At 39.3% G+C, this 24,003-nt stretch overlaps 1 protein-coding gene across 1 annotated transcript; it reads left to right on the forward strand.

The window, feature by feature from the left end:
- Positions 1 to 2,043: 2,043 nt before the first annotated feature.
- On the forward strand, positions 2,044 to 15,871 carry PTCD2 (pentatricopeptide repeat domain 2). Its single transcript, XM_010582792.1, has 9 exons — positions 2,044 to 2,130; positions 4,405 to 4,534; positions 5,353 to 5,470; positions 6,927 to 7,005; positions 8,187 to 8,278; positions 11,521 to 11,634; positions 13,230 to 13,304; positions 14,101 to 14,214; positions 15,567 to 15,871. The coding sequence occupies exons 1-9, from the start codon at positions 2,091 to 2,093 to the stop codon at positions 15,789 to 15,791; spliced, it is 987 nt and encodes a 328-aa protein (XP_010581094.1). The 5' UTR covers positions 2,044 to 2,090; the 3' UTR covers positions 15,792 to 15,871.
- The last annotated feature ends 8,132 nt before the right edge of the window (positions 15,872 to 24,003 follow it).

The following is a 24,003-nucleotide window of genomic DNA, read 5'->3' on the forward strand; positions in this document are numbered from 1 at the left end:
CGGCCGCCGCCGGCCTTGTGCCTGACGGGAGTTGTAGTTCCTGCGGGGACGGCGGGCTCGGCGCGGGGTCACGGTAGCGGGGAGGGCCGAGGGGCTCCCGCTGGGTTCTGGAGCGGGCCACCTTGAGCCGCGGTGGGTGGGCAGAGCTGGTGCGGCAGCGTTACTCAGTTTATCCCGTGCTTGCTGCTGGCTGGATACGAAGCACTGAAAAAAACCCCGCCAAAACCCAACCCCATGCGGTTTCATAAATATATATTCAGGGAGGACAAAAAAACGTTATCCAGGCCCTGCGCTGCGCCTGGTGGTTGTCACCACCACCGCGCCCGGGCTTCAGAGGCCCTTCGAAGGTGCTCCCTCGCCCAGAGAACAAAACGGGGACACCTGGGGGAAAGGAGGTGTATGGCAGAAGGGTCCCCGGCGTAGGCCTCGCCTGGGCTCCCGGCCCGCTGCGCCAGTGTCAGTGGAGGTTTCGCTCAGTTTACAGCTCTGTTAGACCCCTCAGAGACATCCTGCGTCGTGGTCTGCCCGCCACTCTTCACTGGCCTTCCTTTTAGAAGGTTGCGGCACAGCTGAGGTAAAGCAAGTTGGTTGGTTAAGTTCTCTGCCACGGCCTGCACTGCCTGCGTGCACCAGCCATCGTATTAATCTCCCTCCTTTTTCCTCGGAGGCCCTCTTAATTTGATTTTGCAGTGGTTTGTTTCTATAACACTGTAAGGTATGAATTTAAGGAAGCAGTCGAATTCAGCAAATTGAATTCAAGAAGGGTAAAATTCTGCAGCCCCAAGCAAGCTCTCTGCTGACACCACCTGTGACCACTGACTGTCTATGAGGTGTGATGTGCCTGTCCCGCCCCAGGCACCAGCATGGTTCCTGCATCAGCTCTGGAGAGGCCCAGGACAAGGATGGTCTTTTGGTGTTAGACGAGCTGAGAAGGTCCGTGCGAAGTAAATGGCAGGGTAATCCAGGCCAATTTCATGCTGGGTAAAGTGTATTTGTTTACCCATTAGAACTGTTTCCATTAAATTTAATGGCTAAAGGTGCCATTTAATGGAATTTTTTTCTTCTGATTTTATGAAGTGTGTCATTAGCATGCTTCGCTCGCATAGAAAACAAGTGTTTTTATTTGCATGGCCTGTTACATTTTGCTAGGGAAATGCAGAAGGAGAATAAATAACCTAACTTGGGTCAATACTTGCTCTTGTCCCTTCATGATTAGAATCATTCTTTAAGAAGCCAAAAACTTAAAAGATCAGACCATGGCAACGTAAACTGTTACAGCGACTCTCTGTTACAAAATTACTGGTTGCAAATAAAAATCTACTGGAGAGCTGGGTTTGTGGCAGCAAAAACTTCACCAACAGCATTTGCATAACGCTTTCATTAAACGAGCATACAACACAGTACAGTTGAGGTTGACACTCAAAGTTAATGTTGAGATTCTAGACTCAATGACTTGTCTTATCTCTGATAGTCTGTACTGCACCAGATCTTCACTAGGTCTCCTGAGTGTTACTACAATCCAAATAATAAGCTTTTTTTTTTTTTTTTCCCTTTTGTCTTCCTACTGCATTTGGAACTTCAAGAACAGTGCATTCTATAATAGCGGGGTCAGCACGTGTGAGGAAAAGAAGCTATGCCACTAATCAATTGTGGTGAACAAAGACAGTACAAGAAAAATCATTATAAAAGCATGAAAGGGGGGAAAGATCTTATTCTTGTGCAGAGTCATCTTGTACCTTGGCTAGGTGGAGAGAAATGGTGTCTCTAGTTTTTCCTTTGCACATCAAATAAAAATATACTTCTTCATCCTTGTACACATTAACTCTGGAAAGTTGTGACATGATGCGGGGGTTCTTTTGTCAGTGACATGAGCAACTGCAACGTTTGCAGTCTTTTTTTTTTTTTTTAGTGTCATGCTGCCAGTGGTCTGGTATCACACAATAAATAACAGCAGTAATTCATAACTGCAAAGTTCAGTAGTATTAAAACAGATGGTGTGACATAAAACTCAACCTTCCTCTTTTTTTCTTGTGGTAGGGAAGCGGTATCTGCTAACAGAAGATGATATAAAGTTACAAGAATTTCAGCAGATGAAAATGGTAATCAGAAATGAAGTTCATGGCAATAAAGGTATTGGTATTTATTTCATAGTCATCATTCTCAGTTTTAGCGCAAGTCCTAGGAAACAAGACAGTCAAAGTCAATGTGGCACCAATTGACCCCATTTAAAGCCACAACTCACAACTTCCTCTTGCAAATTTTTTTTAGCTAAAATTATTGGAAGATCTGAGGCTTTGTAGAATAAAACAATATTAGTCATGCTGTGTTGGAAAATGTGGAGAAGCTTTCAAGTATGCAAGGTGTTTACATAAGACCTGAGATGTTTGTGTCCTTGCTTTTCTGACCTTGTCAGATAGTCAAAGAGAAAATACTGTTTCAGTCTACAAATCTTGGTTCAAATCCACCATCAGCAGAGAAAGTTAATACAAAGCCTAATAGCTACTGAACTATCCAGAGAAGGCCTATGCCCGTAATTCTCTTTTAATCTGCTCTGTAAATCTAGTTAGCTTATTCTTTTAGTTTTTTTTTCCTTTTACCTAATGTAAGTTCTCAGTTGTACACCCAATTCCAGTTGACATATGCATACTCAGAATATGAAAAACAAATTCAGGTTTTCCAAACTAACGAAGGAGCAATATCAGTGGATTTTTTCTGATGGAATTTGGTCATGCTGTTTAAAGCATGTACAAATTCCTTTCCTTAATGACCATAAAAGCCCTTAATATTTAAGAAAAGGTATGTAAAACTCCATTTCCTGCACCTGTTTAATCATATGCAGGTGTTCTAGTGATAAAAATTGACAATTTTCCCAAAGGATATAGTTAATTTATTTTGTGTGGCAAGGAAGAGACAAATAATTAAATTTAGTTTTATATAAACCAGTCTTCTGGGACAGAGAGGGAGGTAAAGTCAAGATGACAGTTTTTCTATATTAATTAAAAGTAGAATTTAAATTGGGCAGTGGCAAGTCATAATGTTACTATATTTTGCTGTGATGATGACATACTCATGTTGGGGATTATTCATCCTGTACTTGAGATACGTTGAATTTATTGCTATGGGCCAATCACTTTTGCTAAAACAGGTTTGTAGAAGCCAAATATTTGGCTTTACAGGTCATAGTTGACCTTTTTGTTTTGTACAAATAGTAGCCTCTGAAGACTGATGAAAACAATGTGCCAAGCACCTATTTGTGTCTATATGTGCACAGTTTCTATACCAAGTGTTTAGTCTAATACTTGAAAGATGAAAAGAAGTAATTAGGGCTAGTAGTAAACTTGATTTAGAAATGGAAAAAGCAGAATAACTGTTCTGTTACACAGAATATATAATAGGTATTATTTATTACAGTTATAATGCAACTATTAACTATAATAGTTATACTATTACTTACAGCAGTTAAACAATTACCTACAGTAGTTATAATAACTATTATGTGTTCTTTACAAACACATCTCAGCTTCCAGGTGTTTCTGTGCACCTTTGAACACATCACAACCCTTATATATGCATACTTACATATATGCATTCTTCTGACTTCACAGGACTCAGCTCTGCATCTCAGTCTTGAGTAAGGACTTGTATTTGCATGTAGCAACAGATATACATCCAGTAGCTAATATGTTGTTCTCTGGGGTGCTCACTTTGCACCTCTTGTGTAGGTTACTCACTTGTAAACAGCAATGATCCAGCAACCTCTACAAAAAAGTTCACTTCCCCACCCAAGACCAGGGGCAGCACCATTAGAGGAATGGGGCTGCCAGGTGGTACATGTGATTTTAGTCTTGTGTATGTGTGAATCAGAGCCTTGAGATTACCAACAGGAGGATTACCCCTGCTTTGGGGGAGGCGGTGGGGAAGCAACTCTAAGTTTATGGCTATGTATAGAAATACATAGATTATGTATGAGACTCTGTGTTTGCATCGATCATGAGGGAATTTAAATCTTCTGTACGAACAGTGTTGAGTAGAAGTTCTTAGGCTCATTTGAATGCTGAGTGGGATTAGTTTTGTTTGTTTGCTTGCTTGTCAAAAAAAGAACATAAGGCAGAAAATGTCACTTACTAAACTTCCTTCCTCTTTAAATTTTTTGTATTACCTGATATATTCCATAACACACACAATGAAATTAAGTTCACAGTAAGTGTTGTCTTGGTTTTCCAAGTCTGACATGACTTCATGGGGACACCTAAGCATGCTTGTTTGTGAGAAGCTTTATACCTTTTTCATGATGAAGAAAGCAAACTTTCTGCTTCATTGAATCTCCATGTTTCAGGTACTGAGTACGCAGCACAGGAAATGAAATTGTCTATAGACTGCTGCTATAACGTGTTTTATTTTCAGATCCGTATTTTAAAAGTATTAAAGAAAAATTAAAGAAAAATGGAATGATTCTCAAAAATGAATTAAAAAATCTACTGCATTTATGTCAGACTTCATCTGATGTGGAACTAGCCAGAAAAGTTATTTACAGGTATTTTTAACAATCCAGGTAACGCTTTTTTCTGTCTTTATTTTTTTGCTTATATTAGATCATCTCGGGTTATGTCTGCAGTTGAGGGTTTGCCCTAATTCAGTGGCTATATGCATACTTAACCCCTTAAACTAAGGCTGTATTTCCATTTACTCTGGATCTTCCAACCCTTCAGAGACTCTCAGATCAAAGGAGAGTCAAGCTGTGGGAGCAAAGTGATGTCCCACTGTATGCAGAATGAATAGCGAGCTACACAGAATGTCATCTGTCAGCTGAGAGGTAGTGGTTTGTTCAGTGGCAGCTTCCAGCCAAGACACACCTGGTTATAAACTGGTCTGGACCCAGCAGTGGCAGGTCAGGAGGTTTGTGAGTGAAAGCCTTCTGAGCAATTACAGTGTAGGAGCTAATAAAGAAAAAAGTAAAACACTTTAGCTTTTTATTTATTTATTAGTGTAGGAGAGAAAAAGTTGATGTATTTTAGCAGGGACTCCTGCAACTTCCTGTGCTATTGCCCTGTAAATAGAAGGTAAAGTAGCTGGGGATTTTCATGGCAGAGGCCCCTTCTATTACTAATCCAATGCAGGTTACTTTAGTGGAAATAGAAGAGATTACATATTACTAGTTAATTTATTAGTTTGATCAAAACAATATTTTTTCCATAAAATTAATCTCCTGTTATCTAAATGTCATTGGCTGGTGCAGATAGAGAAGTGTGCCTCTGTCATTGCACGTACAGATCTTGCTGTCTATTTAAAGCTGTTTTCCCTTGACAAATTCCATGCCCTGTGTGATTAACTTTTTTTTAACCTTTCCAATAGGTACCATGAACAGAATGGAATCACAGCCTTACGTAATTTTAAATTTGGGCCCCTCTTTATGAGGCTATGTTACGAGCTGGACCTTGAAAGACCTGCAGTAGAACTTATCAAAGATCAGGTAATTCTCCTATATATTTTGAAAATATTGTTATTATTATTAGTAGTAGTAGTCCAATGTGAGCAATGGGTATGCTACGCATGAGCCTTGCTTGAGCTCATAGACTTCAAGTATATGTGTTGCAGTAGCAAGGATGTCTGTGACATTTATGTAAGGATGCAGATTACATGGTTTTTATTTTAAAAACAGCAAAACAGTAATTAAAAGAAAATTAAATGCCAGTTTGACTGATAACTTTATTATTGCACTTCTGCATAATTGTATCATTTGAATAAAAAGTATTGATTAAAAAATAATTCCTCAAATGAGCACAGCTGATGCATGTTTTCATACATCCTCTGGTGCATTAGGTCATTCTTGGAAATTAACACTTCTAAGTTTTTATGCAGTAGTCCTCTGAAATCGCTTGGATTATTTGCGCCAACAGATCTGTCACGTTACTCTGTACTTCAAACTCCCTCTGAACCCTGTAGAGGTGGTATGATATTTGTCAGCTCAGGAACTTGGCCATTTCAGTGCTGCAGAAACTTAAAGGCCTTGGGTTTGAACATCTGTAAAATGCAATGTGTGCTATTATGACAAGAGATTAATCATGCCCAGTGCATAATAAATTAAAAAGATTCAGTGCAATAATGTCATTTCTTCAAAGATCTCTGGCAGCCAGTGGAAAGTCATAGCTATGATGTTAATTCATTAAGGCATGGGATATGCCTAGTCAGAAATGGGAGAAGTCTTGCTTGGGCTACTATTCTTAAATTAGACACATGTAAGGGTATGTGTGGATTTTGTTTTGTTTTGTTTTGTTTTGTTTTTAATTGAGATCTATGTCCTGCAGTACTTGCAGGACTTGGTGACTGATGGGTAGTAAGGTACAGTACCACATCTTCAGACTGTGCTGCAAAAATTTAGTCTTGATACCTCTGGCATTTTATTTGGCTATTCCCAACACACAGTGTGATTAAAGTGTAATGTAAAATACACTTGCTCTTTCTTCTGCTACTCTGCTTGTCATTACTCAAGCCCTTGTGCTGATTGGTTCATCATTTGATACAGTGATTAGCAAAAAATTCTTTCAGTTTCATGATGGTGGTACTTTACACCAAAGATATTGTTAATCAGCTGCAGGCTATATTTCTGCTGAGATTCTGGAGTTGTCATTAGTCAATGACTTCTGCTTACATTAACTTAGAGGTCACAATCTGTCATTTAAAAAAAACAACAGTGGGAATCTCTGAGAAATTTCTGTTTAATTTTAGTGAGCTTTTGACCATACTGCGTCACTGGTATTTTAGAGATTACTTGACAGAGGGATGTCAGGGAATCAAGAGTTAAATGTTGAACTTGTGAAGGTGGGGCTTATTCCAGTAGGAAGACCTGTTAAATGCTGTGCTGTGCGTAGTAAGAATGCTCACTGTTCTAACTTCCTTTACACTTGCTCTGTTTGTTTATTCTCCAGAATTTGCATGGTTTTTTCTCAGAGAGTACATCATTCCATATTTTGATGACTATGTTGTTTAAAAAGGGCCATTTTGAAAGTAAGTACTGTGTTTACTAAGCCAAATGCATTTTGAGGAGGATGCTTCTCACTGTAAGTGTGTGTGTATATATAAATATATATATTTTTAATGAATATTGCTGATAGGTTTGTGGTTTTAGAAGGCCAAACATCATATAAATCAGTGTAGATATGAATGAGCTGCACTGTAGTTTGTAATAAAAATGGAAGGCTGTATTTGTTTCATACTTCCAGTGGTATTCTTACCATTCTCAGTTGCACAGAATTGTGATTATCCAGGGGGCCTGTTTCCTAAACTCTCTTCTCTGAAGGCTTAACTCCTCTTTGCCATATTATTCCCCATAGCTTTTTGTTTTCTCTATTGAAAGTTTGTTTTACATGGTTTTTGGAACAGTAAATTTTTCAACATTTTTTTTGGCAGTTCTGGATTTGTGTCAGAGCAGGAAAGAGTACCCTTTTTCCTTTGATAACAAAACTAGACCACAGTCTTCTCTTTGTTTGTCTTACTAGTGTGCCCACACAAGGTGGCTACTGCAATATGTAAGTCAAATGCTTCAGATTAGTTTGGCTCTTTGTGAGGGTAAGGGGGAATCATCTGACCTGACTGAAAAGTCTTTCCATGAGAAAATCTTAAATTGAGTGTGGAGTAAGCTTTTCAAGCAAATCCCTTTATTTGAAATTTGTTGAACATGCAGTGCTTGGTATCTTGATGTTTGACAAATCTAAGTCCAGTAGTTGTCCTAAAAGTTGAGACGGAGCCACTGTAAAAATAACTAGGTCGGAGCCTGAATGCAGTGTTGAGGTGTAGCAGAACATGTGTGTGTGTTAGTTTGCCTAAAATGGTGGAAGATTTGATCATGTGTTTAAAAGGCTTGATTTCTGGGCAGTTAGGAAGAATGAGAGTGCCTTTGTCAAGTATCTACAATTTAGTTTTAGATTTTTATGAAAATAATAGAACAGTAAGGCCAGGTGCTAATGTAGATTGAAAACCTCCTTGCTGGGAAGAAATATTTACATCCAGCTGACTCTAAATGAAACTTTTGAAATGTATTAATTAAAAAAAAAACCAGATTTCATTTTACATTCTTATTTTGAAATAGACTTATTGAGCTCATACCACACTGAATATTTTTTTTTCCCATTGACTAAATGTACAGCCTTAAATTTGTGAAGTGAGTAATACTAATGTATTTTTGATAGGTGCTTTGGAAGTTCTGGTAGAAATGAAAAAACAAGGTATACCTTTCAACAAAGAAACATACCTACTTGCATTTGCAATATGCTACAAACTGGTAAGTACTTTGAATGCGATCACTTTTTATGTGATGAAAAAGTATTTGAAATGCCATCTCTATGTCTTCCTTTTTTTTGATTTTAAAATTTCCGTATGTTCCCAGTCATGATTTCTTCTCTGGTGCAAATATTTTAGACATATTTAAGTCCTAAATTGCTTTATTGTGCATGATACGGTGCACATATATAGCTTCCCATGCAAACTAATGTCACAAAGCAAATCTCTAAAAAATTACATGGACATAAGCACTAAGGAACAAGTTTGATACAGCCTTTGATTAGCTGATAGTATTCTTTCTCTGGGATCTCTGCATCTCTTCAGACTATACTCTGTGCTTGAGCCTCAATATTGGTTTTATAGTCTGGCTTCCTTAAGAGACAAGACATATATATGATATGTTCTGTTTGTCAGGCATCTCCCATTCATTTCTCCCCCTCCAAGTAACCTTGAACCATTTCTGTAATTGCACCCAAATTTGATAAGGATTAGAGTTTTCGAAGGTAACCTGTTCCTACATGCCTGATGAAAATGAGCAGCTGAGTGGAGAAAAGAAACCTAAATGAATGCCTTCAGTGAGAGACAGGCTGCCCTTTGAGCTTAACTGTATTTTTATCTTGGAGAAAAAGAGCATGAACACAGTATGAAACTAGGCTACGGAGGTTCTATGACTGTTTCCTTAGAACTGTTTCCCTTTTGTAGCATAGTGAGATCCCCAGACTTTTTTATTTTGATCTTCCTCTCCAGATTTGAATTAGTTCTGCAATTTGAAATATTAACATAGGCCCTTCCCAAACTCAGTAGGAAACTCTTCTTAAATTTCCCCATGTTTTTAGGAAGAAAAACACTAGTGGAGGAAAAATTACACCACTAGACTAAACTTCCTCAGGTTTCTCAGTTAACCATGCAGTGAAACTGACTGCACATGTGATAAAAAGGAGTTGGCCTAAAATGGTAGCTCAGTAGTAATTTATGTGATGCTTCCAAAATTCTCAGTTCTAATGAATCAGGGCTGCCTTTAGGTCAGGGGAAATAGAAATAGCCGTGTGGCTTTGGTGTTTGGTGAGTGGGGCAGTAGACAGAGTGGAGAAAGAGCTGTGGAAGTTGTCTGCTGTTAAAAACAGCTAGAGATTGATGATTGCAGTCAGTTTAGGGATGTTACCAGTTCTACATAGAAGGCACCTTTTTTAGAAAGTTTTCAATGTGGAAAGACTCTGACACTGTGCTACAAGCCAAGTTTATAAGCTAGTGTTTGCTACTAGCATCCACTGAGGCAATATTTACCACTTCAAGGTTGCTCCTTGGTCTGTACTTTGCCTGTTTAGGTAAAGGTTTCATAGAAACCCACTGTGTTTCTCTGAGGTATCCTTTACTCCCTCTGCTGTAGCTTCTTCCACAAAATCTTTACATGGTTCTTTCCACAGCCTGCTGTCACAAGGCTTGGATCCATGGCATGTGCAACAGGAAGAGGTTCCTGAGACTTCTGTTTTCTACTACCTCTGGCCCTACCTGTGTTTTCAGTAGACAATCTGGCCCATCATTACTTGTTTAGTGAATTGGTAAAAATAAAGGGGAAATTATTCTAAACTGTCACCCAGCTGTTTTAACAGCCATAATAAATTTGTGGGTTTTTTTTCATTAAGATGAAATACTATCAATAAGGGAATAAGCTGTAGTAACCCTTTATGCACTAAAGAGGATTAGGTGGAGCTCTTTCAAAAGCATAATCTGTTGATTCAGCTATTAGTGGTAGGAGGAGAAACCATGAAGCTCAAAAGTGGTTTTGGTCGTGATGCAATGTAATAAATTTCAGAAAAAAAACTGAAGGGAAATATCTTCAAGATGCACTACTTGAGTACTGGAAATAATGGTGCTGGTATCATTAAGAGCAGTGCTGGATTTTTACCAGGTTAATTCTTGGTTTCTTTTGAATAACCAGGCCAGAGACCAGTACAGAAAAATGTGCAAGGCTTAAATTTCAGATTATTGCTGGTGGATAAACAAAGGAATTAATGTTTAATCTTTGTACAAAAGTAGTTTAGAGGTCAAGTCTAAAACACTCCTGAGATGTTTTAAATCATAAGACACTGCGATCCTCTAAGGTAAAAGATGCTCCTTCTTTTAGTGCAGGAAAGGCTATAGGCCTTTTGATGACAACGAAATATTTATGTAATAATCAATCTCCTGTCAGAATGTTTCTAAATTTTCAAAGAACGTGGTTTAAACCACAGGTTTCTCATGTGGTTCAAAAGGTACTTTCACAAGCTGCACAGACCATTCAGGAGTGGCATGGAAAAGCATCCCCTAAACACCCAAAGGATGACCATAATCTCTTAAATCATGACCAGTATTTTGCAGGAATGACTCTTTGAACAGTAGGAACAGAAATCAACACCAAATACTAGGAACAAATATGAAGGCTCTTACCCATATTTATGGTACCAGTTGTTACAAAACCTTCCCACTGCCAGCTTTTAAGTTTGGCAGGTATTATTTTGTTTGGGGTCCAGTCAGCTCTATTCATGATTTCCAGTGTGAGTAGCATTGTTTCTGAGAGTTGGTGGTTTGTGAGACAACACACCGGTAAACTCATTGCCTTTTACTATAGACTCCTATTGAAAATAGTCCTAGCAATAATGGAAGCTTTCTGTGTTGGAAAACAGGCAAATGTCTAAGCTATTGTATTAGAATATATACTTGGGAAATGTCTTGCAAGATTTGATCCGTAAGAGAGGCTAAAAATTGCTGAATGTCCAAATTTGCACATACACGGATTTCTTTAGTGTAATGGTGCTGAGTAGTTCAATGCTTAGAAAACACTGCTTTTCATTAACTATCTAATGTAGCTTTTAGAATAAAGTTAAGGACAAAAAAATCAGGATTTTTCCTGATTTGGGAACAACTGGAAAGTGGAAAGGAAAGTGTCAGTTAGTTTTAGCATAGTGCCGGGGTTGTTTTATCTCTTGTAGAAGCCAAAACAGTTAGGGCAAGGCGTAGTTGTTAAAATAATGGAAGTTATTTTTACCCTCTTCTGAACTCTGTAGCTATGAATATCATATTTTGATGTTGCGTTTCTCAAGAAGTGGTGCACAGAATCTGCTTGGTTAGGTTCAGATATGGATTGCCGTAGTAATCTTACAGTATGTTGACTCTGAATGCCTTCTGAATGTGATTGCAATTGCCTACAGTCCTTTCAGATCACAAGAAAAACAAGTGCAACTTAGGTTTGAAATTTCTATGCAGGACAATCAGGAGTCTTGCAAAATCTCTGCAAAACTGCTTGAAGAAGCACAGCTAAAAGGTGACGCGTTACCACCACGAGCGTTCTACTTTGCTGTGGCAACTGCTCTGAAGCAGGTACAGTAACTTTTGTTTTGATCTGTGCCTGAATCTCTACAGTTTTATTGTAGTAAAATATACTGTAGTAAGTAAAATATATTGTAGTAAGATAGTAAGTGAAAGGAAGCTAACATAGAGGAAGCATAACTGATCTATCTAATAACTTCAAGTTCGAGAACTTTTAAGCCCCCGAAACAGTAGGATTATAGACAACTCCCGCACAAAGTGAATGTGGAAATTCTGAAATCTAAACATCTCACGTCTAATGTGCAGGTGTTTTGTGCTAGTGACAAAGTCATGTAAAATATTTTTAGAAAATGAAAGAGATTTAGGTCAGCAGGTTAGATCTAACCATAGACTAAGTCCTGCAGATACTGCTGCTTAGTGATGGTTTCCTTTAAATAGAATTAAAATGATAATTTAAAATATTTGCATAATCACCTCTTTAAAATGTTTGTCTTGGGAGGCAAACTCAAAGGCTATGATATGTATTGCCCTGCTGCCTGGGAGATGGCCTGTCTTTTTCCACAAGTTTCTTCAAGAGGAGGTTTTCATATACCTCATATGCCTAAGCACTGATATGAAGAGGCTCTGAGGCAGTACAAGGTGAAAGACTGAGCAGAAGAATAACAGTTAGGAAATTCTAAAGTCTAGTATTTCCTCTGCCATTAATTTGTGTATACAACTTGAGGAAATTCTGAACCTTTTCTGCTTCATGTCTAAACAGAGGTTAGAGGCACTGTAAGAGCTAGCGATTTGATGTTGTCCATGGATTTGAATGAATGAAGTAGAATTGTTAAAATTTTCTAACGCACTCAGTGGTCTTTTTTGCACTGTCTCTGTGAACAGTGACACTGAACAATAGCATCATTGAAATTAATTTATTCACGTGCATGATGGCAGTATAGGGCATGTCACTGGCATTGAGGTTAAAAAACAAAATCTCTGTCTCTGAAACAACATGAAGTATCCTTGATGTTGTTCCTTCATGTAAAAATCAGTTAAAATTCTTGTTTTGCAAACAGAATAATGCTTCACATTACATTTAACTATTCCTTAAGCTGCATTATCTTTGACAGTACATCTTGCTGTGAGTAAGACGTTTCTTGATCCCAAGTAACAGTGGTTGGTCTAGTAAATGTCAGTGTAACATTTAATGTCTATACAAATCAGTTGATGACATAGATACAGTGCTGTAAATGTGTATGTCCAAAAGGTTAAAAGTGCTGGGCAGGATAAATACGCACATTAACATATGCTGCCCTTCATTTAAGTACTCTGACAAGTGCCAAACGGAGCGTATGTGTAGATCATTTATCTTTTAGGTGCTCTTAGGCTCAGTGTTAGTTACATGCTTCCTCTCGCTGCTGATCTGAGGCAGGGAGTACTGTCTAATGTGCTGAAGAGCTAGATGACATGGGAACTCCAGCGTGGGATGTTCCTTTCACAGGCTGAATGCTGTTTGGAGTCTGTGGGTGTTGGTGGAGGGGTTCTAAATGCTGGTTTGTGATTCACTGAAAAGTTGTGAAAGACTGTTGTTCTTGAACTCTTATTGTGAAAGTATGTCACACATGTTTAACCGTATTTTTTTATTATTTACAATTCCTTCCTAGAATGATGTAGCACAAGCCAATTTTTATTGTTCCCAGATAATAAAAACAGAGAACAAACTATACAATAATCTTAAAGTAAGTATGCTTGTTTTGTATTAGAATCTTGCAGAGAAGTGTGCTATACTGGACAAAAAACTCCCCTGTGCAAAGTAACAGAAGGCCAGCTTCTGATACAGGCATGTATCACTACTGTTGCTGAGCTTGTTTTTGAGCCAACAGATAATTTCTGTCAGTTGGATGAGCTACTTTCTGAATTGTTAACACCCTTACCCCATTTTTTAAAATCGCTTCCTGCCACAGATGGAAATGGAAAGCAGAGCAGTCCTACATCTGGGAGTATAGACCCATGAGCAATTTCTGATTATGACATTGTGACTTTGTGCTTTCTTGTTACAAGAGATTTAAAAAAACACAGCTCCAAGTAAATGCCTGCCTTAGCTGTGCCCTGCCCACTTCAGGCCTCGTTCAGCCCTATGAACCTTAACCACATATGTACATACAACAATTTTTTTCTCTAATTGCATGGTCTACAACCTTAGAGAATGTCTAGTGTATGTGCCCTGTAAGTGACCTCTCTAAGCTATGGAAAAAAAATACTTTATTCAAGAACAGCTAATGCAGCTCTATCAGAGGCAGTTTGCCTCCAGGCTCACCTTTCCTTTCCAGGTCCCAGCTGCAAAAAACCCTCAAACCTCTGTGGAAATTGATAATTCCCTCTGCTTTCTCCATGATTTATGGATTTTTATCAGCGCAGCATCTAGAAATGTATTTTATCCTGCTTTGCTTCATGTCTTACTCAAACAATTTTTTTAAAATTTGCGTTCTTATGATAAGTACTATTTGTGAGGTGTGGTTTTATTTTATTTTTAAGGTTCTTGTCCAGCTCAGATCTGGTTTGCTAGAAGAAGTAATAAAGACATTAGAGGCAGCAGTGGAAGTAGATACTCCTCCCTTTGTGAAAAAAATCGAGTTTTCTGAGCAGGTGGTAAGTATACAGTAATGAGACAAGGTCCATGGTGCTTGGCTGAGCTACGATGACAGTGGTACAGCTACAGAACTTCAGGTACCCGAGTTCACCCTGCTAAAGTTGTTTGGGTTCTGATGCATTCAGATGCCAAAGCAGCTGGCTGGCTTTCTGCACTGTTGGACAAAGCACTTAGTTGTCCACTTCCCTTTTTTGTTATGGATCTTGCTCTTAGAAGCTCAAATTTAATCTGAATGTAGATTAAGTGTTCCCTAGTAGCATTAAATAATTTAATCCCTTGCCTTCTATGCTATTTCGTTTTGATGTAAAAATGAGAATAAAGTTCTGATCACAGTGATACTGTTAGGCTGGTAATATTTGGAAAGACCTGTGATGCTATACAGGGAAGTGTGACATGGGAAATAATAGCTTTTGCTATTTTACTACAAAAGATAGCTTTTACAAGAAGGCTTCCTTCAGAGCACATATGTACCCCTATTACCTTGGCAGCATGGCTGCTGCTTTTCCTGAAGTTTACTAGTGTATTAATTTTGAACGTGTCTATCAAACAAGATATTTTAAGACTGTGTTAATAATTAAATACTTAGCCTTTCACCGCTGCCTATGAAACAAAATGAATAACTGATATGTAAAATAGCACACACTAGGTAGAAGGGGGGCATCCCTTTCAAAACCTAGCCCATGTATATTAACTGCTATGTTAAAAAAATTTTTAAGCAACATTTCATTTTATAAATTCAATGCAATAAATGTTGCATGTCTCAATGTTGTATTTTGATTTTGTGTTGCAAATTTGTAACAGTCCCTAAGAAGACTAAGCATTAGTCCTAACCCATTCCTTCCACAAAAGGTTATTGATCAATAACAATTTTTAAGAGATTTACTTATACTTCAGCTCATACTCTGTGTATGGCATACAGAACTTCTCAGCGTTCTATAGTCTGACTTTTATTGATTTGTACTGTAGTGTACATTTAGTGTGATATATAGTAATAATTAGAATTGTGCTGATCTGGAAAGTAGATTCCAGGAAGCAATTATGTTTCCTGGTTTTAAAAAGAAAATAATTGTGTTAGTCTATACTAAGACTGGAAATAGGACTGTACAACTTTGAAGAAGTTTTAAGTCTAATAAACTCTCTCTAATAGGTATCCAGTTCATTTCCACCATTGTCTGGTGATACACAACGTGTTCTGTGTAAAATCCTCTTCTTATGAGTCATTGCGTTAGCCAAATACCTTACGTTCCGTACTTTTTTTTTTTTCTTTGAGTGTTTGCTTGTCTTCAATGTGATGGTTGAATGAGATCTTCACTTGCTGAACTGTAACAATCTGTCATTTTCTCCTCCTTAGCTGGCTACAGTCAGGGAAAAGATGGAAGAAAACCCCAACCTTTTTGCCAAATTAGGAGATGTTTATACAAAACTACAAGCTTCAGGACGGATAACCATTTGCACACTGGAAGACATGCTTTTCCAGATTCCTAGTTCAAAGAAGACCCCTGCAAAGCTTTTAAATCAGAAACAATTGGGCTATCAGGCTGCTAAACCACGTCGGTCAGATCTGTTGTTGGAATAGTTCAATATTTGATGGCAAACTGAACTGCTGTTAGCATCTCTTAGAAGCCAGGTTCAAATAAAATGTCTTCCCCCCTCCTCCACAATGAGCAATTAAGTTGTTTGTGTGAAACTGCATTTTCAATACAGATCATGTAGCTTCCATGTTTCAGTTTTGATGCTAAAATCAAGCTGTGATGGTGGGTATTTGTGTGTTTTTCAGAAATGGGGTGATAGAATGATTTGAAGTTTTTCCTCAGGCACTTAAATCAGGATTTTCCTATGCTAAATGTCCTGATGGAAGTCAACAAAATAGTATGCGGATCTGACCTGAATTCTGTGGTTTGGGAGAAGAAGATTCAGTCTTCATCAGATGTAATGTTCTGACTGAAAGGATAGATGCAGTCCAGAGTCTAGATAAAAGAGTATGGAAGTGGTTTAACTGTTTATTCAAATTCTGTACATCTCAAGAGAATCAGAGGAAAGCAAGCATCTTTTGTTCCTTTTAATATCTTTTTCTTCAGAAGCAATGTATTAATATGTTTCTTCATATCAAATGGGATCATGGAAATGCTGTGGGGGTAGCAGGGTAACCAACCAGTTGTTTTCTCACTTGAAGGAGATTCCTGAACGAAAGTCACATCTCAGTGTGAGTGGCCCCACATAGTGCTTTCTTCAAATTTTCTGATGTTAAGCCTCTCAAGGTAAGCAGATCTTGATACAAATTTGCAACCAAGTCCTAGGAACAAGTATGAGTACTTTTTTAGACTAGAATTGCATATCATCTGCATAATTCACTCATACGTACAGCAAGTGATCACAGAAACAGTACAAAGAAGCTTCACGTTGACCAGCTTTAATGACTCCAGGTCAAATGTGCTTGGTTCTAGTAATAAAAAGCTGTTTGTAACTATGAGTCCTGTATACCCAAAAATCTTTTCTCATTCACTATCAGGAATAGAAGGAATTGGAAACAGATATACCTTGGCTGACCCTCAGGTACTTTTGCTTTACTTCTGCATATGAAGTGTATGCACAGAGCTTAGCAGTCCTGTGAGCACAAGACTAGGTGGAGCCCAGCTTGGATCCAAGTTGGGCCACCTTATCTCTCCTTTGGCTTCTGTTCTATTTTTGTTTTGTCTCTCCCCCTCTCAAGCAAATGTCAGAACTCAAAGGATTCCTTCTGTGAGTGAATCTGTGCATGCTATATGAAACTTTGTTGAAGCCAATTAGTCATTGAGAAGAAACAAGAACCCATCCATGCAGGAACACATCTTTGGCCATCAGAGCAAATGTGGCTACAGCAGGTCAGAGGTTTCTGTCTGAGGCTCCAACACTGTGACTCACTTCTGTCACCAGTATGTCTTGTTAATACTAAAGTGCACAAAACTGTTACGCAGTGGATGGAATTTCATGCAAGTGTAAGTGAAGAATAATTTGAAGGTTGTGATTTTTGTAAAATAGGCGCACACTTCTTTATGAGTGGTTGCAGTGGTTAAAGTACTACATACATTAGTCTAAGAACATAGCTAATTACTTGTTCTGTAATACTGTGTAGCACCTAATTTCACACATAATTCAGGAGTACAGGTTTTTAGCCATTTTCTCTTCCCTCAGTTGGAAATTCTTTCAACACTTCCAGTACAATATGGACCCTTAAGCAGCTTTCAGTATTTTCTCCACAAATAAATTTGATACAGGATTTGTAAAGGCTGCTTGCAGTGTGGCAAAGATTAATTTCAAAAAAAATAAAGGAGTGAACTACTCTTCAATTTTGGTTGGTACTAGCAGCACAACTGTTTGATGTAAAACTACATTTTTATAGGCAACAGAAGATAGTTTGACCCATTTAGCCTGTTGGGTAGCAAACATATATGGTCAGTTCTGTTTAATTTCCTTATTTGCCATTTTCAAACTTGCATTAATTGCAAGAAGTTGGTTCATCCTAGGACTGACATGTGCATGGTTGGTTGCTTGTTTTAATCTGAATTGGTTAGATTCGTGACTGAAGCTGTGTCTTACCTGCAACTGAAGTAATGATAACTTCTATTACAATTGTCATTATAGCTGATATTTTCCATGCTTTGTTCTCTTGATTACTTGTTTTCTTGAGGCTGATTTACTTAAGCTAACTATTAAGGCAATGATTTGTTTTAAAGAAACACCATTTCTTTGTCTTGAGAGAGAAGGGGGATGCCCTTAAATAACTGACAATACTTCATTAGAAAAAGAAAGCAGGGACCCAAGAAGGATTAAAGGGAGGGTTCAAAGAAACACACACAAAATTCAGACAATTAAACACTAGAATTTTGAAGGTTGCTCTAGAAGTGTTGTAGAAGACTGGTAATATCCTCCCTTAGAAAAGAACAGCTTTCAAGATTTATGCAGCTGATTTCAAGCAAAGTCTAATTTGTTTTATACAAGTTGCACAGAGGCTTGTTAATTGGGAAAGCTTGGATTTGAAAGTGTATTTATAAATATACCTTTTGATGCATCAAGGTCCTGAACACACTGGCTGTTGTGCAGAAGAGTCTTCAGCCATGTGCTTAGTTTAGTGTATTTAGATGTGGTTGGCTTCTGGTTTCCCAGCGCCCAAGATCAGGAAACCAAACTTTTCTAAAGTTAAGCAAATACTTAGGGGTTTTGCTGTGTCAGAGGGGTGGGAATGTCAAGGGCTGAGTTACTAGAGAGCATTTCTTGGAGACAGCCTCAGAGAATAGGATGTATGCTGTATTATTGCAGCCAGTGGAATAATTATCTTTGCTTATATGGAGTTTTAATCAAGGATGAACCTTGAAATTAAAGAGAAGCCAATATTGTGAAATTCAATTAATAGATTTTTTTTTTTTTAATTTGGTGAACAATCTGGAAAAAACAAGGCATTTGCATTTCAAAGTGAATTGCTGCATTTTTTTTCTAGGTTTCACTGCAAAAGACTTCTGTAGGAAATGCTGCTTAAAGCTTTATGTAGTAAGTAGCCCAGATGAGGATCTTATGGCTGTTTTGGGTACTGTTACATGGCAAGGGATTTCTATTTATCGTATTCAAATATTCTTCCTGCAGTAAAACAAAACATGAGTTTTGTGCACGTCCTTGCACTCCAGCAGCTGTTTGGAACAGTGATCCAGGAGACAGCAGGTGGCGTTTCTTGATCACCCTTTCCTACTGCCGTGATTTCCAGGGATAACTTTTACCTGCAGTGTCAGTTATGTAAAGGCAGGGCTGAATGAACGGTTTGCCTTATGTTTAACGCATTGCCATCTTAAAATAGAAAATCCAGGCATTAGTCAGCAGCCTGGAATGGTTGGTGATGGGCATAGACTGCAAACCTATAGATTTACAGCATTTAATTTGAAACTTACAGCATTTAATTTGAAACTTACTGCATTTATTGAAACAACTCATTTTTTCCAGTGATCATAATGCAATTTTTACAGTATTCTGTAGAAATACTAGTCAGTGACCTAGGAGACAGGCTGCTGATGTTAGTTCTAGTACACCAGTGACAATTATAAAGGCTTACTTTGCTATACCTTTAAGAGAAGGTTGGGCACCTTTTCCAACTTGAATTTTAAGAGCACTCATTTTTACATCCACAGTGCACAGTCTTCAAAGGACTGTTATCCCTCTGCTGTAGATGCTTCTGCTTTTCTCCATGGGTTAATACCTCTTTCTTTTTCATATTCTTTTCCACAAGCATCTTGAATCTTAGTAAGGAAGGATCACTTTCTCTGTGCTTCTCACAAGTTAATTTTCTGCTTCAAAACAATAAAAATGAAGGTGAAAGGCTTAGTCTCATTGCAGTGGAGCTCAGGAATGCTTCCAGGGCTCAAGAAGAGTTTTTGTGTATTTAATGAACCTTCTACACAAGTTTAAATAACTTTTGAAACAAAGACTTGTTAAAACTTTGCAGCACTATAGAAAGTAGGGAGACCTATTGTGTATAGGCCTAGAGCTATTCAACTTTGGGTTTGCTCTTTTTTTTTTCATCAGGGTTGTTTTAGATTGCATCCTTCTAAAAAATTTTAATTGCAAAATAAGCAGAGACTTGTTTGTTTTAAAGCTACATCTGTTGTTGCTGCTTACATGCCCTTGTGCTACCACATAGTCCTTAGCAAGTTTATTAGAAGTAGATGCTGCTCATACACCCCCTTCCTCCTCTGTTTTTGTCCTGCTGCTTATGACCAGTGTTTTGAACTCACCAAATGTCTGATTGTCTGCTCCCCTTCCAGACTACTTTTCAAGTCACCTTATTTTCCTCTGATTGATAAATTTAAGCAGTGAGATGGACTAGGAAGTCTTAAACTACTACATGTACTGGCCCCATGTTTTGTAATGTGAAATACAGTGCTGTTTCCATATTTATCTTTGCTTGTGCTGTTGAAGATAGTTGGCTGAAGACCTTCAGGAGTTTTTGGTATGTCTTTGCTCTGTGCAGTTGTCTGGATCTCCTAATAATTCCAGCAGCACATGCAGTGAAAGCTGAGATGATAGTCTGACTTCACCACCCCAAGCATAGACACTGCTTTTTGGAAGTACTGATAACTCTAACGAACCACAAACCCTTTTGTATACTGTCAGGTAAGGTCAGCTCCCAAGTCCCTATGCCAAGCAGCAACTCAAAATAAATGCAGGAGCACTGATACCAGAGGGAAGTTGAGTTAGGGACCATCTGTTCAAATCGAACACATGGGATCAGAGCCAGCTGACCCTGAACCTGGTGTCTGCATGAAGGCTAAAAGCAGTGTGATAGTTACAGGAGGCTCCCTCTTGTGGAGATTAAAGCAGCAATCTGACAAACAGTCTGGAAGCTGTGGAGGTGCTGCCCAGGCTTGTTCATCTTTTGGACTCTTAGCCCTTGCTGATCTTTCACTTGGGCACCAGTGATGCTGCTGGGAGTAACCTGGAGTGCTTTAATGGTGGCTACAGAGCACTGGGAGTGAGGGTGAAGGGCCAGGGGGCCAGCTGGTTGTGTCCTCAATCCTGTCAGTGAGAGAGAAAGACCTAAGCAGAAGTGGACTCATCCAGGGTATCACAGCTTGGCTGCATGGCTGGTGTCACAGGCAGGGCTTTGGCTCCTGTGACCACAGTCACAGTGAGGGCTATTGAGCTGGGATGGGTTATGCTTGACAAAGTGTGGGAAGGGTGTTTTTGTAAACAGGCTTCCTGATGTGATGGGGAGGGCTTTACATGAGGTATGCTGGGGAGAGTTACCATAACCTGGAGAGATCTGAGGGCACAGGAGGCAGAGCAGAGAGTCAGGAGTCAGCATGAGAGGGGAGGCTCTCACACGTCCCCTGGAAAGGCAGCACAACTTGGGACCTATCTCAAATGCCTGTACACAAATCCATGTAGCATGAGGAACAAGCAGGAGGACAGTCTATGTACAGCTGCAGAGCTAAGACCTCATTAGAATCATGGTGATGTGGTGGGATAGCTCATGACTGGAGGGATGCAGGAAAGACAGGAGCGGGCAGGGATGGGACAGAGGTTGAGCTCAGTATAAAGGAGTCGTATGTATAGAGCTTTGCCTTGGGACAGGTGATGAGCCAGTAGTGAGCTTGTGGGTAAGGATCAGAGGACAGACCAGCACAGGTGGTGCTGCAGTGGCTATCTGCTACACCCCATCTGATAAAGAAGAGGGGGCAGGTGAAGCATTCTTAAGGCATCTGGAGAAAGTCTCAGTCACAGGCCCTAGCACTTATCAGTGATTTTAATCACCCTGCTGGAAGGGCAACATGGCTGGGCACAACCAATCCAGGAGGTTTCTGGAATGTATTGAAGATAATTTCTTGATGCACATGACTGATGAACTGGTGAGGGAAGGTGCTCTGTTGGACCTGCAACTCACAAGTGGGCAACAACTGGTGGATAACGTAAAGGGCAAGGGCAACCTTTGCTGCAGCAACAATTGAGACTTCAATGAGTTCAGGATCCTGAAAGGAGTAAGCTAGATTCAGGACTTCAGAAGAGTATGTTTTGGCTCGTTCAGGGACCTGCTTGCAGGATCGTGTAGGAAACTTTCATGGAAGGAAAGGGGTCTGGGACACACAGCTGATCTTCAAGGACAGCTTCCTCAGAGCACAGGAATGATTCATCTCAATGTGCAGGAAGTCAAGCAAGCTGGAAAAAGGCCAGCATGGATGAACACAGAGCTCCTGGCTGAGCTCAAATATTAAAAAGATCCACACAGAAGGTGGAAGCAGTGGTAGGCAACCCAGGAGGAATGCAAAGACATTGCCCACACATGTAGAAATGGAGTCAGGAAAGCTAAAGCTTAGCTGGAGTTGAAACTAGCAAGGCAGAAGCAGCACATCAGGAAAAGTTTTTCTAAGTACATTGGCAGCAAACGAAAGGTTTAGGAGAATGTGGGCCTACTGGTCAGTGAGACAGGGGAACAAGTGACAAGTGACAGAGGAAAGACTGAGGTGCTGTGCCTTTTTGCCACCAAGCTGGTCAGGGGAAGAGAAGCTGAGAGGAATGGGTTTGCTCAGCCTTAAGAAGAGAAGACTCAGGGAAAACCTTATTCCTGTCTACAGCAACCTGATCAGAGGACAAAGAGAAGATGGAGCCATACTGTTCTGACATGCATGATGATAGGACAGGGGGCAATGGACACAAGTTGAAACATGGGACATTCTGATCAGATATAAGGGTAAAAAAAAGTTACAATAAGGGTGATCAAACCCTGGAACATGTTGCCCAAAGAGGATGTAAAATCTCTGTTCTTGGAGCTCTTCAAGACTCAACTGGATATGGCCCTAAACAACCTGACCTGATTAGACCTGCTCTGAGCTTGGGTTTGGACTAGATGACCTTTGGAGGTTCATTCCAAACTGAATTGTTCTGTTAAACACCCATGTGAGCTACTGACTATCCTGGCTTGGGTTCCCCCACTGTCCTGTGAGAAACAAAAGCATACAAAGATTTCAAACTGCCAGCATTCCACCATGTAGCTGCCTTAGTAGTCGGCTTCTGCACATTTGTATAGACAAGTCTCTCTTTTTGGTCTCTTCCGTACTGAGGATGGTGATCACCCAGCTGGGGGGTTGTCTGGTCCCCATGCTCACTTGGGGTGTCAGTGTTATGAGTTAAAATGAAGGTTCTGGACTCAGACCTGGCCCCTCTGCTGTCCCTTTGTTAGCCAGAGCACAGCAGTGCAGAATTCCAAATCATGTGCTGTACAAACAAGCAAGATGACAGCTAGTCTGGCTAATTCCTTCTGACTGGAAATAACCTAATTTAGCTAGACATGAGATAATAAGAACAAAGTGGCCTTGGGAATCCAATAGTCAGCAATGATCTAGTAGACATCCTGAACAGGCATGAATAGTCTTTTCACAAGTTCTTTTATAGAACCTGTGTTATGTGGTCAAACATTACTCCTTTTTGGTGGTAAACACCTCTAACATCAAATGTCCAAAACTCTTGGGGAGTGGTGGTGGGGGAATTTGAAATTAGTTCAAAAACAGTCAGATACTTTCATTTACAGTAGAACTATAGAACATTTTATTCCTTTTCCACAGCTTGTCTGATTCATATTGTAAAATCCAAGATTGAAAGGGATAAGATCAACATTGTGTTGCTACCTGGACTCTTCTAGACAGAACTGGTGTCCTCAGCCTCTGATTCAAATATTCAGTTGCTAGACTCTCCATTTAGACCCAGAATTATTGCTACTTCTCTGGTTTGTTTGAATATGACATACCTCCTGGTATTTTGGCTTGAGATGCTGGTACAAAGTTTTCACAGACAGATCATGTGTATAGTCATTTAATTTTGCATACTATCAGCCTTTATTTGTCTTCTGAAACTTGACAGTTTGCCAGGATAAAAGAAAATGCACACCTCAAATGAGCTTTGCTTTACCATATCAGTAAGAACAGGCCACTAGAGCAACGGTCTTAATGTTTCTTGCTATCTTTGGAGTAATTTAAGGGGGCATCTCATTTTCACATACAGTATCAAAGCAGATAATGATGTGGACTAACATCACATTACCAGCAGTCTGCTCTAATTTTCTTACCAAAGAGTCACAGCTCTATGTGCAAGTCATACCCACTGCCTGCTTCAGGAATGAGGCAGAAGAAAAAAGTGCACTCACTTCTGTCAAACACAAAGCTTTGACTTAGCTGCTTGGGCTGATGGTATCCTTGGACAGATGACGTGACTGTTGTTTATATGAAATAGCTGGGGGTCTTTGTTCCTGGAGTCCCAAGGGGATGGGTACTTGC

Source organism: Haliaeetus leucocephalus, unplaced genomic scaffold, assembly GCF_000737465.1.
Source record: "Haliaeetus leucocephalus isolate CR32 unplaced genomic scaffold, Haliaeetus_leucocephalus-4.0 Scaffold849, whole genome shotgun sequence".
In the NCBI taxonomy this organism is placed as follows: Eukaryota; Metazoa; Chordata; class Aves; order Accipitriformes; family Accipitridae; genus Haliaeetus; species Haliaeetus leucocephalus.